The sequence below is a fragment of the Martes martes genome (genome assembly GCF_963455335.1).
Source record: "Martes martes genome assembly, chromosome: 1".
In the NCBI taxonomy this organism is placed as follows: domain Eukaryota; kingdom Metazoa; phylum Chordata; class Mammalia; order Carnivora; family Mustelidae; genus Martes; species Martes martes.
Genome location: NC_137888.1, coordinates 94,918,549 through 94,933,246, shown reverse-complemented (window position 1 = coordinate 94,933,246; position 14,698 = coordinate 94,918,549). Strand labels below are relative to the sequence as shown.

Below are 14,698 nucleotides of genomic sequence, written 5' to 3'. Positions count from 1 at the left end.
ACCTGAATTTTTTTTACTTCCAGTCCAATTAAGTTCTCTAACAGTTCATTTATCATTACTTACCTCTGCCTGTACCTGACATTTCAGGCTGCAAACCTAGTCAGACTAAGCCCACAGTACTCTTTATTTTGTAGGCTTAATTTTTTTGCTTTTCTAAGACATATCAATGCTTTTCCTCCATCAGTCAGGGACTGGAGACAGGCATCATTAGTTCCATTCTGTAGAGAGAGAAACTAAGGCAAAAAGAAGTGAAGGGACATGCCTCTAGCCATCTCTGAAACTCAGTAACAAATCTGGGATTACGGCAGAGATCTGACACCCCTGTGGAGAACCACATCGCCTTCCACTGATGGAAGGCAGTATCGAAGTGTCATTTATCCAACAAGGGTGATCATGTGTGTTACCAGGACTATTTCAAAGAAACAAAGGAAACTAGTATCGACGGTCTCTGTGGGCCCTGAGCGAGTTGCCTCACGTCTATTTAATTCAACAATATGCTCTGAGAAATGGAAAGCAGGGGTCTGTTTAGGTACATTAGGAAAGTTCACTTCTCCCGTAGGGTTCATACACCCCGGCGACTTTTATTAGTTGCCTAGTGTGTATTTTTTCAGGGTTTCTTTGTATAGATTATTTTCTGTCCCTCTCTAACAGTCAGCAGTCAGTCATATTGTACACATTAACAAAGCCCTCCAATTTTGCCTGATGAAGGGAAAAGTGTCACGGGCCTTAAGGAGCTGAGTTAAATGGAGAGCAACTGGTAATTAGCCACTCTATTAGATCCCTCTGCCCCATTCCCCTTTTGCTGGGAACACATTGGCTTTAAAATATACTGGCGATCTGACTAAACCTGAACAACAGATCAGCCATAAATGCATTCCTGGAACTTAAGTTCCTCTCGTCTCGGTGCTGTGTACAATTATCAGGAACACAGAGCCAGGAGGGTCAGGACGAGAATCAGCATCAACTCAAATTCTATGAGGGCAGCCTAACGTTTCATTTCAGTAATACAGACAAATGCACGTTCAAAATCCTCAGTACAGCGTTACGATCTTAAAATGCATGAGTTGATCTTGTTATTCTAATCCCTGTATTAGGTTAATGCAGCATTATGAAAATGTTTACTCTGGGTGTATATTCTTCTTGCATACACAGGAACCAAAGACATTCAGAGCTTCTGTGCCAGATTTGCTAAGAATAACAGACTTAACCACTCTAGGTCACGCCAGATAATTTTTGTTTTTCTGCTGAAATTAAATAAAATCTCTTGTGCTGTCTGCTCATTGTTTCCTGTTAACTATTTTCTCAGTAAGATAAGTTCCTTATAGGCAGTCACATACCTCAAAAGACTTAGCACATTATAGTAATTCAGGAAAAAAATGATGACTGGGTCATTATAATCTAACTGCGAGGAATAAACATGGCCCTATAAATATAAGGCATTGCTTTGAAGCTGCTACGTCAAGATGTGGTCAGTGACCTTGGACTGGGAGCCTTATGAGTCAAAAGCTTAACTACATGGAAAACAAATGTCCTGTTCATGGGGCACAAAATTTTCAACACAGCAAGCCCAGGTGACCCAGATGAATTCTAGGTTGATTTACTTGGGAGGCAAGGATTTGGGCATGATGCCCTTTTGGGATCCCTTCTGTTTACATGAAGTAGTCCCAAACTGAGAAAGAGCCACGTGTAAAAGAACGAGAACAGGAAGAGGCATTCAGGTGGAGAAAAATCCAGGGCATATTTCTGTGCTTTGGAGATTGTATCCTTGGTTTCCACTCAATTCTGAGTCTTTATCACTTGCCTCCAACCTACGGCTCTTTTGCATGAGGTTATAAAATTGAGACCCGTTTAAGACTCACTTACCCTATTACTTTCTGTAAGAAGCCTTCTCTGCTCATTTAATTTTAAGCCTATAATCATACACTGAAATCATAATAATCATTAAAATTAAATTCAAGTCAACTCATCAAAAACAACCCATTTTTCATCTAGCCAGTGGAAGGCTTTGGTAGAAATCCTATCAGCATAGAAAATATTTCACTTTTTATTCAAAAACTAAATAATGTAGATAAAAGCTCTCCATGTCCGGCACTTTGCAGGTGCTCAATAAATAGAAGTATCATTTAGGAAGTTTTATAAATATATTTTTGGCTCAAGATTATACTTAGAAATCTCTAGCCCATTTTATATTTTTTGACTGAGAGGTATATAAATAAATATAACAAACCAGCAAAGTGTAGATGTAAAACCTTAGGGGCTTGATCTTAAGTGGTTACTCTTAAAGAAACAGTATCTGGGGCACCTGGGTGACTCAGTCAGTTGAAGCGTCTGCCTTCAACTCAGGTCATGATTCTGGATTGTGGGATCAAGCCCTGTGTTGGCCTCCCTGCCCAGTGGGGAGTCTGCTTCTCACTCTTCCTCTCCCTCTGCCCCTCATCCCTGCAGAGAGAGAGTTCTCTCTTTACCTCAGATAAATAAATAAAATCTTTTTTTTTTTTAAGATTTTTATTTATTTATTTATTTATTTGACAGACAGAAATCACAAGTAGGCAGAGAGGCAGGCAGAGAGAGAGGAGGAAGCAGGCTCTCTGCTGAGCAGAAAGCCTGATATGGGGCTCGATCCCAGGACCCTGGGATCATGACCCGAGCCGAAGGCAGAGGCTTTAACCCACTGAATAAAATCTTTTTTAAAAAGTTGGTATCTTCCTTAGTTGTCAAAAGCAGAAACAAAGATATGAAGAAAAAAGAGACAGCGTGCCCTAATCATTTGCAAGAGATGCCCTTTTGTAAAGGATATAGTTCACAAATAATCTAGAAGATTCAGTGCTTTCAGGTGAAAAGGTGAAAAGGGACTCAGAGTTCACGTTCTAGTGTAGTCTAGGGTAGACTGATATTTGAGCAGCCAAATCAAGACAACTCTTCAATTTTAAAATTACCGAGAATGGAGTTACTGATTTTCATTGTGCTTCTGTTGTAAAATGTTTTAAGATTAACATTATCTTCATAGCTGACTAGGACAGCCGGACAACTCACACACTGACAGCTCTCCCTTTCAATACCCACAGCACCTGGTGACAAAATCCACCAAAATCACAACTTATCTACCTCTGGTTCTCACCTTGGCCACAAGTAGGACATACAGTATTTTTGCCACATACGTGGTAAGAACTTATTAGCGGTTAATGCAATCAATGCATACACTAGGGAATATGTGTACCTTTCCCAGAAGTCACGACTGGAGATCACTATGGCAGTGAGTTCAAGGAAAAACCCGCCCCTTGAATGAAGACGCTTACTTTCAGTTGGACAAGCCCCGTCCAAGTCCCAAAGAACCTCAAGGAGACCAGAATGGACAAAAACTATACTAATCACAAGAATTATAATGTATCCAACTCAGATGATCTCTCCCTAATTCTCATGAGTCAAGATCCAAAGTTAAATAAAGGCTTGGATTTAAGGGGCCAATTGATACAAAAGTTCAGTTTCTAGACACTAAGGAAGGTCATCTTTAAAACTCAAATTAGGCCAAGTTTCATCCTATTAAATCATAGGAAAATTATTCCCCAAATAGAACGAGAATTTATTACGGTCTATACTCCCATCACTTTAATAACTTTGAGAGCATTGACAAATCTAATTTAAAAAAGATACATTTGGACTCCAGATGATAAAATTAAGAAAAATACTGTCCCTAATGGTAAGTTTTCTTAAATTGCCATTTAAATTTAGGCAAGTCATTTATTTGATTAACAGTGCCATCTTTGGGCCTCCGCCCCCCTCTTTTAATAGCATGAATTGATTGCTAGATTCTGCACTCTCTTCTGTCCAGCATATTTAAATGTCTCATGACAGCATGCTTATCTGGATCAGCATTCACGGGCATCCGTACAGTTCTCCATAAGAGGGGGCCCCTACAGTAGGATGCAGACAACTGGTTTGGTGCAGAGCCCCCGCTCTGCCCACATTCCTGGACCTAACAGTAGACGCAACTGCATGAGGAGTTAGGCAGCCCCCGCTCTGATCCCAACTCTGCTACCAGTGTCAATGTTTTTGGACTTCACTTTTTCCAAAGCAGGACATGACTATAAGATACTCTCTAACAAAGACTCTCTCAACCACCGAAGGAAGCCAAAAGCCCAGGGCAAAAAACAAAGGCTCATTTGCAAATTTCCCCAACTGCTAGCTTTAAATATTTATCAGGATTTGTTTGTCCATAATTCTTGTTCTCGCTGTTCGCTGCCAGTAAAATAATGAACCCATGAAAGTGTATCCAAAGGTGCAAAGCCTAGTAAGACGAATGGTCTTGTCTATGAGTGAGTATGCCTTTAATCTCCAATGAACCTACCAAAAGAAGCCTCATTTTCTCTATGCTTTCTACACCAGGACAAGTTTCCAATAGGACAATCACTTTTTGTTCCTTTCTAGTCAAATTACTAGGCTTGACAGGTCCTTCAAAGTTAAGTCAAATGCCACCTGTCTCAAAAAGCCGTTCCTGGTCTTTGCAACCAGATGCTCTCTACCTCCTTCAGCCTCCCACAACACTTTTCTCCAAGGGTATTCATGTTCTGAGACCGTGCGTAGATACTATGCTTCTAGAGGCAGGGGCTTGTTTTTCCTTGATCTTGATCTTGGTCTCTACTGAAGGTCCACCTCAAACAGTGCCTTCCACACAGCAGGACTCCACTGCTCTGAAAGGTATCAACGTAGTTGAGTACAGGGTGGGGGATGAAGACTGGCTAGGGGTGTCTGTTCTAATTAACCAGTTCCCCGGGAAAGGGGCAGGAAACTCTAAGGCATAATGTGGGAAGGACAGAAATGGTTTGGTGTTCAGCAGATATGCCTTGGGGAAGTAGCAGCACGTACCTGTCCATCTGGGTGTCTTGGATTTATGCCCTCCCCCCCACCTCCTTCACCTGATTCTCTGATTTGGACTTTTGGTCACAGAACATTCTGTCATCATTACCTTTACTCTGCATCTGAATTATCCCTAAATACAGTTCAGAGGCCCATCTTCTGATGGGCCATTTTCAGAAGAAATGAAATTAGGCTAAACAAATACGACGTGGAAGGCTGGATTTGATTTCTGTGGCCAAGAGTATTTCCTGAGTGTGCAGTCTTATGAAGAATATCCTGTTTGCTCTGGTTAATTTCATCCTGCACTGCCCATCGTTACAGAGCACGATCCCCATCTGTACATCACCACAGCTATTTCAGATTGGTAAACATGTTTGTCCCGATGGTCACTGAATATTTAAAAAGCTAACATCTCTTCCTGAGTCTTATTTCCCTTTGCGCTTGTCACTAATAGAACACCACAGCATGGACTTGGCTTTGGCAGTTTTCTTTTTAGATAATTTCTCTGCATCATCTGGCTTTACGAAAGAAAAAAATAAACACACAGATTATCACGTGCAGCAAGTCAGGGGCTTCAGAATGTTAGTTTAGAAAATTCTCAATGGAGGATGGACGGTACAAAATGTAGGACCCCAACACACAGGAAATCTTTCAAGCAGGAGGACCGACAAACGAGCAAGGATTCATTCCGCAAGCCGAAGGTGCAGAACTGTCCTGCGTGCCCTCCCCGCCATCTCACCTCTTGTTTCTGTCCTCCAGCTGCAGCGTGTACACCAGGTCGTCAGCTGCGTGTGTCTTGGTGTTACTGTCTCCCCATTTCAGCTTCAGGCTCTGGGGCCCTGCTGCAGCACATTCGAGCCTTGGAGGCAAGGGTGGTAATGGCCGAGTTTTTGCCCTAATGAACTGACTAAACGGTCCAGCTCCGATTTCATTTACAGCCTGAATTCTGATCCTGGGAAAAGGGAAAAATACATAAACATTGCAGGTTTAAGAAGCAGCAATTCCTCATTTCAAATAAACATCATGGGCAGTATTTCTTAGGTGCCCCTGAACCAGTATTATGGAATAAAGAAAAACAAGTTAAAAGTAATTCAAGACAAATACAGAATAGGGCAGCCAAAAAACAGATTATATCCTCTCTTCCAAAAAATAGCAAGAATGAAGGAATCAGCAAGATATCTCTTAGTTCTTTAATTTAAAAAAAAAAAAGTCTACTGTCTGAGGGAAGACATCCTAAAGATTACTATTATACCTTACTGTAGCCACCTGCTAGCTGCCTCAGAGTTAGCTTTGGAAGTGAGTGGGCTACAAGGAACACATGAAACAGGGGAGCAAAGGAGACTCCGTTAGAGTTTAAGAACCAAGGACAACTCTCCAACAGGACATTTCTCCTGTCTCACCCCACAGTCTCTGCTCGTAAATAACCAGGCCTCGGTGTGCAGACACCGCTGGTAATGGGGTGTCATTCAGATGAGCAAAAATCTTCACCACATGTTTGCAATATGCAGCGTCATCAGTAATAAAGATGTTATTAACACTGCCCCATGGCCTATAAATTTCAAATCAAACAGAGTTAAAACCTGTAAGTCAAACAGTATCCTATTATTATTCCTATTTTTCTCGTTCCTCCATTTCCTTACTGGTTGGTTGCAACAGCCCTCCAAGGTCTTCATACAACACAACGATGGCACTGCCCCCATCCATGTTCTCAACCCCACCTCCCTGGGGTGACTACATGCCCTTGAAGCTTCTTTCTTCCTGGCATTTGGCAGCCTCCACAGCCCGGTTCAGGCTTTCCTGCTCGCTTCTCAAACCAAAGGTCTCACGCCACGGCCCCACCACCCCTCCACCCTCCGTTCTTCCTCTCTTTCTCTGTACGGTGTGGACAGTTTTCTCAGTAACCTGACACTTCCACAGCTCCACTCAGTCCCAGATGTGCCTCTCCGCCACCCCTTCGTGCCCCACCCCCAGGCCTCCAGCGCAAACCTTCACCCCGGCCCCAAGACACATGACAATAAAATAAGTCAGAGATCAATTCCAAGGAAACAGCTCAATTTAAAATACTCTTCTAATTTGGTTTTATGTACCTCTCACAGTGATTATTGCTTACACTTAACTTAGAAAATACTATTTAGGAACTACGATACCTAAATTCATCTTGCCACCTCAAATTCGCATTAAGTCTTCAAATGTACAGATTATATACTTCGGCAAGTCAGTCTACTAATGTGCCTGCAGACTGTAGAGAAGGAAGCAAAGCCCGGTTAACTACAGGTGAGAGGAAGCAAGCACAGCCCACCCCGGGTCTCCCCCACTGATGTGGCCATCAGACAAGGACAAAAGAAATGCAGCAGCCCTTTAGAAGCTCTGAAAGGTAAATAGTAGCTGGAGAGTCTGGGGAAGAAGGTAAACTACCACCAACCAGCATTGAATTTACCACTGTTTCCCCTCCATCATCCCCCAAAATGGACTCAATGCACCCTGGTATCTAGGAGCAGACATCAGCATGGACTGAGGGCTCTAGGAGAAGGAAGCCTGGCTCAGGAAAGGGCTCTTGGGATGCTCAGAGCACATGGGGAAAATCTTCCATTCTCCTTTTTCTCTTCTGCACTCTCTCCCTTCCCAGACCTTACACAATTCCTTCAGTTTAACAGCCTAAAGAAGAAGCAACACATGATCCTCTCAAGTGATACAGTAAAAGCACCTGATGAAATCCAACTTCTATTCATAATATACAAATTCTCAGAAAACTAGGGGCAGAAGGAAACTTTCTCAACCTGAAAAGGGCATCTACAGAAATACCTACAGGTAACATTATACTCAGTGGTGAAAGACTAAATAATTTCTGGAACAATGCAAGGATGCCTACTCTCAACACTCCAACTCAACATTATGTACTAGAAGTCCCAGCCAGTGGCGGGAAAAAATGGCACAGAGATAAGAAAGAAACCAACACTGCAAGACACTGCTGAAAATCTTAAAGACCTAAACAGAGAGAGACATTGTGTTCATGAATTAAAAGACTGCTAAAAAAAGGAACGTCAGTTGTCCCCAGATTGGTTTACAGAGACAATGCAATTCTAAACATTCCAGCAGGATTCTTCTTGGTATATCCAGAGAAGCTGATTTCCAAAGTATGTGGCAAGGCCAAAGAACTAAAATTGCCAAACACACAACTGAACAGTAAGAATAAAGTTGACAGAATCACACTTTCTGATTTAGGACTTACTGTCAAGCTACAGTAATCAAGACAGTGTGGTACTGGTAAGAGACAGACACAGAGATCAATGTAAGAGAATACAGACTCCAGAAATAGAGCCACAGAAATATGAAGGATTGATTTTTGACAAATGTGCAAAAGTAATTCAACAGAGAAAGGATAGTTTTTACAAATGGTGCTGGAACAACTGGATGTCAAGAGGAAAACAAAACTCCATGTAAACCTTGTGTCTTATTCTAAACTTTAAAAAAAAAAGATTTTATTTACTTATTTGACACAGAGAGAGAGACCACAAGTGGGCAGAGAGGCAGGCGGGGGGCGGCAGGCGGGGTGGGTTGGGGGGGAAGCAGGCTCCCTGCTGTGCAGAGAGCCCGATGCCCGATGCGGGGCTCAATCCCAGGACCCTGAGATCATGACCTGAGCCGAAGGCAGAGGCTTAACCCACTGAGCCACCCAGGGACCCCTTAAACTTAACTCAGAATGGATCATGGATCTAAACATACACTATAGAAACAACATACACTATACAAACAGTATCTGTTACCTAGAATTAGGTGAAGAGTTTTTACCTATGATGTAAAAAGCATGATCAAAAAAAGAAAGAAGGAAAAGAAGAGAAAGAAAAAAAAAAGCAAAAAGAAAGAAAAAGAAAAAGAGAAAGAGAAAGAAGAAAGGAAGGAAGGAAAGAGTAAAGTTGGGACTTCTTCAAAATTAAAATAATTTACACTGTTAGGAGAATGGAGGCAAGCTACAGACTGGGAAAAGGTATGTGCAAATTATGTATCTGACAAAAGGACTATATTCACAATGTATAAATACCTCTGAAAGTCAACAGTAAGAAAACAGCCAACCTAATTAAAAAATGGCCAAAGACTTGAACCGACATTCCACCAAAGGGGATACACATATGGCAAAAAAGCACACGGAGAGTTAACACCACGGGCTAATCGGACAACGGGACTTACAACTACAATGAGGTATCATTATATCCCTATTAAAGTCATTAAAAAAAACCCCCAATACCATGCTGGCACAGATGAGGAGCACTTGCAACTCTCACAGATTGCCAGTGAGAACGCACAATGGTATAGCCACATTGGAAAAAACGAGCTAGCCTATTTGACTTCTTATAAAGCTTAATATACATGCATATGACCCATCTATTCCACTTCTGGGTCTTTAGAGAAATTACAATTTATGTTCATACAAAACCTGCACACAAACGATTATAGCAGCTCTATTCATAATCACCCCAAGCTGGATAAACATCTGTCTTCTAGTTTTGGAATGTAGCAAATACTTCTGATAAAGTACAGCAAAAATTCCATTAAAAAGAGCCTTACTTTCCCCAGATTCTATTAAATGTGGGGCTCTATCAGGTCTCTTGTAGATATAACCTTGAAAGACTAAAATAAACTCTGCCTCACCTCCCAACATGAAATCTCACAGCATTATGGTGTTAATACAGGAGTTTTTTCCCCCTGTGATGGGACAGGAGGAAATTTTTCTCAACTGGAGAGGAAAAATCTTTTTTTTTTTTTTTTTAAAGATTTTATCTATTTATTTGACAGACAGAGATCGCAAGTAGGCAGAGAGGGAGGCAGAGAGAGAGGAGGAAGCAGGCTCCCCGCTGAGCAGAGAGCCCGATGCGGGGCTCGATCCCAGAACCCCGGGACCATGACCCGAGCCGGAGGCAGAGGCCCCAACCCACTGAGCCACCCAGGCACCCTGGAAAAATCTTTTTTAAAAAAGGTCATCATGGTGGGTGGAATTACCCTTTTCTCTTCTTAGGAAAAGAGAATTAAGCCAGATATTAAGTTTTAGCCTTTCTTCAATGGTGTGACAAATGTCCTCACCTACAAGGTTTATGTTAATGACCTTCTACTGTGCAGACTGCCATTCCCTCCCCTTATTATAGGGACAGGTATTCCTAGTGCCCAGAGCCCAAGATGCTTTCTTCTGTTTGCCTGCTCAGAGTCCACAGAGCCCAGCTCGCCTTGTATTCCCAGTGATCCTACCGCTCTGCCCTGCGCAGCCCAACAGCCCTGAGCTATTCTAATAGACAATAGGAAGGTAATGGGTTGCTTAAGATTGTTATTCTGCTCAAAAAATGAGAGATCTGACTCATTTAGAAGTATTAAAAGCGAGTTTATAAAATACAAGTATCAAGACCCAAAGATAAATTATTACATAGATTTAATATTTGATTTCTTTGTAAATTCACTTATTTCTCCAAAGCCCCTGTAATATTTTGATAGGCATGATGTTCCTTACATTGAACCTCTACGGTTCTCTGACCTTTTACTGATAGGTAGGCACATAATCTTGTAGGCACATAATCTGATAGGCACTGACACATAGGCACGTAATCTGGTAGGCATGTAATCTTGACCTTGAATACACACACCACCACCACCACTGCAAGAATGTCATGCTACCATTTTAACTCTCTTTAGCAGTGAAGCCTCTTTGGGAATCCTGCTCATCACTCTGGTGTGACCCTGGGGAAATGACCTAACACCTTCATTTAAGTCAATGGTTTCCTTATTTACAAAATGGGAATACTGATATCTCTGATGCATTTACAAACAAATTTGATTACTTAATTAAGAAAGGCATATAGGAAGCCTGTCCTATTTTTTGATTATTTTCTACTTCACCATATGACCAGAAAAGGATTCACGATGGGCAAAAGCACTTCGGTGAACCTTAAAAAGTGCTAATTTCTGGAGTTATCTTTCTTAGCACTTCTTCTGAGACTGGCATTCCTTTCCCAAGTCAAGAACACACGTCGAGCATCCATGAGGAGGGCACGGTGCTGAGCATGCACACATGCGGCCTCGTTCTGGTTGATTACCACAACTCACTTTGTAACTTGAGTCCTTTGTTAACACAGTCTATGTTTTTCCTCCCTCCAGATTATGGCCAAGGAACCAGCAACACCTACAGAGATTCACTTCTCTGTAAAGCATTCTTGGAAGGTGAGGGGGAGGCATGGAGCTGGGAGACAGACAGAGGCATTAAGAATGACTGCAAGGAGCAATGCTGAGAACGGGCTCTGCTCACAGCACTGTGCTCTCGGGCAGCAGCTAGTATTTCCTCTTTGATAGAGGAGAACACCGCAGCTGAACTCAAGAGAGGTTACATAACTCAACTTCAATGACACAGTTATTCTTGGTGTTGAAGCCTAGGTTTGAGACGTACAACAGTATCCCTAATTTCTAGGCTGAGCCCACGAAGTAGGAATTACTCTACTTTACAAATGAAGAAACCAAGGCCTGGCTAGGTCCAGCATGTGCACAATAGACAGAGGTCAGAGGTGGCGTGAACTCTGTCTTTTTTCTTTAGGCTCAAAGTCTTTAGTCCATTCTGGCACACCGTAGTCTCAGAGTGTAACTTGAACCGAACACAGTTTCTAATCCAATCATGAGGTAATTTTAATTCAGATCACACTTTCAGATCAACAATTGCCTTCTGCCAATAAAGCGGGCATCTAGAACAGTTAAAAAATTTTTTTACATTATTTAAAAACTGGTCGCAAAGTAAATTTTAAAATACCTCAACTTATCTACATTTTTACACAACACATTTTGTTTCAGTAAAAATACATGGAAAAACATTTTTTCTGGGTAGCTGATGCACTGAACTAACATCACTTAGTTCTAATGATAAAGTAAAACTCAAAACTGAAATACAACTGAGGAACTGATAAAATTAGAGGAGGCCATGGGGCGCCTGGCTGGCTCTCTCAGCCTGCAAAACGTGCAACTCTTGACCTCAGGGTTATAAGTTAGAGTCCCACATTGGGTGCAGAGATTAGTTAAAAATAAAATCTTAAAAAAAAAAGAAAAGAAAAGAAATGAGACCGTGTCTTCTTGCATTTGTAAAAATATGACATGCTCTGAGTCTAGGAGGCTGAGGAAAAGCTGAACAAGGACTATGACGGTTGCTGTTTATTTGGGAGTGAAAAATGCAGTGTGAAAATAATTTCCTAATTCCAGTGGGATCTCATGCAGAACTAATAAGCTAAATGAACCTGAGGAACCATTCCAAGAATTCACCTCAGAAAAAACTGACCTTCGGGGTGCCTGGGTGGCTCAGAGGGTTGAGCCACTGCAGTCGGCTTGGGTCATGATCTCAGGGTGCTGGGATGGAGCCCCACATCTGGCTCTCTGCTCAGCGGGGAGCCTGCTTCCCTACCTCCATCTGCCTGCCTCTCTGCCTACTTGTGATCTCTCTGTCAAATAAATAAATAAAATCTTTAAAAAAAAAAAAAAAAGAAGAAAAAACTGACCTTCAAGTTTTATTAGATTAATTAAAGTCTACTCCAAACCCAAACTTGACAAGTTTTCTCTTTACCTGAAATAACATGGTAACCTTGAAATTTAGATTGGATCCCCAGGTTTCTTTCTTCTTCTTCTTTTTTAATGCATTGTATCAGCTTCTGAAATTATCAGCTGTGCAAATTATGTATAAGGGAAATGGAATTTTGCTTTCCAATTAAGGTAAGTGATCTCTAACTCTTGAGAAATTCTGTGTTGGGCAGGCTGATGTGGAAACCTCAAGTGGCCAGCAATCTGCAATGCCCAGCGGTATACGGATAATTCTGATCAAAGAAATTCAATTAAGAAGCATAGTCTTTATAGTTTTTGACTGACAAATCTGCTCATAAAATATCTACTACTACTACTAGTTGTACATGCTGAAAACATTCCTGCTTCAGAAGTTTGTAGCCTTCCAGGGGCACCTGGATGGCTCAGTCAGTTGAGCGTTTGACTCCTGGTTTCAGTCAGGCTGTATGGGGGATCAAGCCCCGTTTGGGGCTCTGCGCTCAGCGTGGGGTCTGCCTGAGTTTCTCTCTCCTCTCCCTCTGCTCCTCCTCCCCATGCTCTTTCTCTCTAAAACAAATAAATAAATCTTTAAATCAATAAAAAAAAATCATAGCTTTCCGTAACACACTTTATACACACACACACAAACACACACACACACACACACACACACACTCATATTTGACACTCTGTGTGTTAAAGTAAGAATGGCTTTCAATATGAACTTCCTCAGCTGGGGAGGGTGATTTCTCAATCCTAATCAGCCATCCCAGTACTCAGGGTGTCTCTCCTGTGTGAGGGTTGGGGGCAACTGGGATAGCTGGGAGGAGAGGCCTAAGAGCAGAAGATGGACTTTTTATACCCCACCCCTCCCCACAGCCTGCTGTCTAATCATCTAGGACAAAAATATGAAAGAAGGGAATAATCATCAGGTAACTTCCGAAGAAATATAAAATACCAGCTAAAACATAAAAAATCTCCGGAGGAAATCACGCCATTGGAGTAAAGGGATTTAGTACCTCTGCTGCATTCTGTCTCTAGGCAGTCAGACTAGCCTCTGACAGGAAACCAAACCTTCAAAGTCCTCCATTGCTTAAGAAATGATGCCAGATTCCCACAGACCTATAATCTGGTTACAACCTACGTTGCAGCTCATTTCTTCCCTACCGGACATCAGCAATAAATCATTTACAGAGTGCTGACTTACTGTGTGTCAGGTCCTATATGAGGCACCCGGAATCCTATCTAAAACACACCCTACTAGGTAACTGAAGGTATTGTCTCCATTTTACAGATCAGAAAACGGAGGCAGAGAGTGCTTAAATAGCTTGCCAGAGGTCACAAAGCCAGTGTAAGTGAGGCACCCAGGATTGAAGACAAGCTGTTTGACTTAGAATCTGTCTCCCAATACAGCCCATCTCATCTTATTACAATGATTTATGATTCATTTTTTGACAGGCTTTGATATATAGTAAGGACTCAACAGATGTTATTTTTATCTCTGTTTTACCTAGTAAAGAGGGCATAAAAGAGTGTAATGAACAAATCTACCGTAAGTTTTAGTTGTTTGGTAGCTTGGTATGAGTCAGACACATAATGAGGTTGCCAAAAAAAGTAATCGTAGGCAACCTTCCCAACAGTTCAATATGGAGACCATGAAAGGTGACAGTCTGGCTCTGCTCTGAGCCAGCCAACCAGACCATTCCTGGAAGTCTGGGCACCACTCATTAAAGAGTCCGTCAAGAAACAGAACTCACCCAATGAAGAGGATGGAGGAGTGAACCGAAAACCCACGCTAGTGAAGACAGATGTGAAAGAAGTGAGGATGGTTAAGGAGAGGACAGCTGACACTATACAACAGTGATGTCTAGACCCCCTGGGTCCTACTAAACCACAGGCTACAGGAATGGGGCTCAGACTTCTGTAGGTTGCAAAAGCTGTCCGGGTGATTCTCACATACATCAATACCCAAGAATCACTGCTCTAAGGCAAACCTTCTTAAACGTTAACATGCATCAAAATCTCCCGCAGGGCTGGTTAAAGCAGAGTGCCAGGCCTTACTCCCAGAGTTTCTGACTTAGTAGGTCTAGATCAGAGCCTTATAATTTGCATCTCAGCCAGTTTCTAAAAGACACTGATGCTGCTGGTCCAGGACCCACACTGTGATAACCACTGCTCTCAACGAAGGCCCAGGATCAACTGCGCAGATGTTGGAGGTATCAGAAGTTTTAACAAAATATAATGGAAACACTATAAAATTAGTTATTCACAAATGGACTGGACTGCCTGGTGA

General features: G+C 42.0%; 1 protein-coding gene across 1 annotated transcript in view; it reads right to left on the bottom strand.

Annotated features, from left to right (window-relative positions):
• FNDC3B (fibronectin type III domain containing 3B) overlaps positions 1–14,698 on the bottom strand; it is a 344,111-nt gene that overhangs the window by 22,333 nt on the left and 307,080 nt on the right. The window contains exon 23 of the mRNA XM_080808436.1: positions 5,594–5,806. Within this exon, the coding sequence (XP_080664562.1) occupies positions 5,594–5,806 (213 nt within the window). The remainder of the gene's footprint in view (positions 1–5,593; positions 5,807–14,698) is intronic.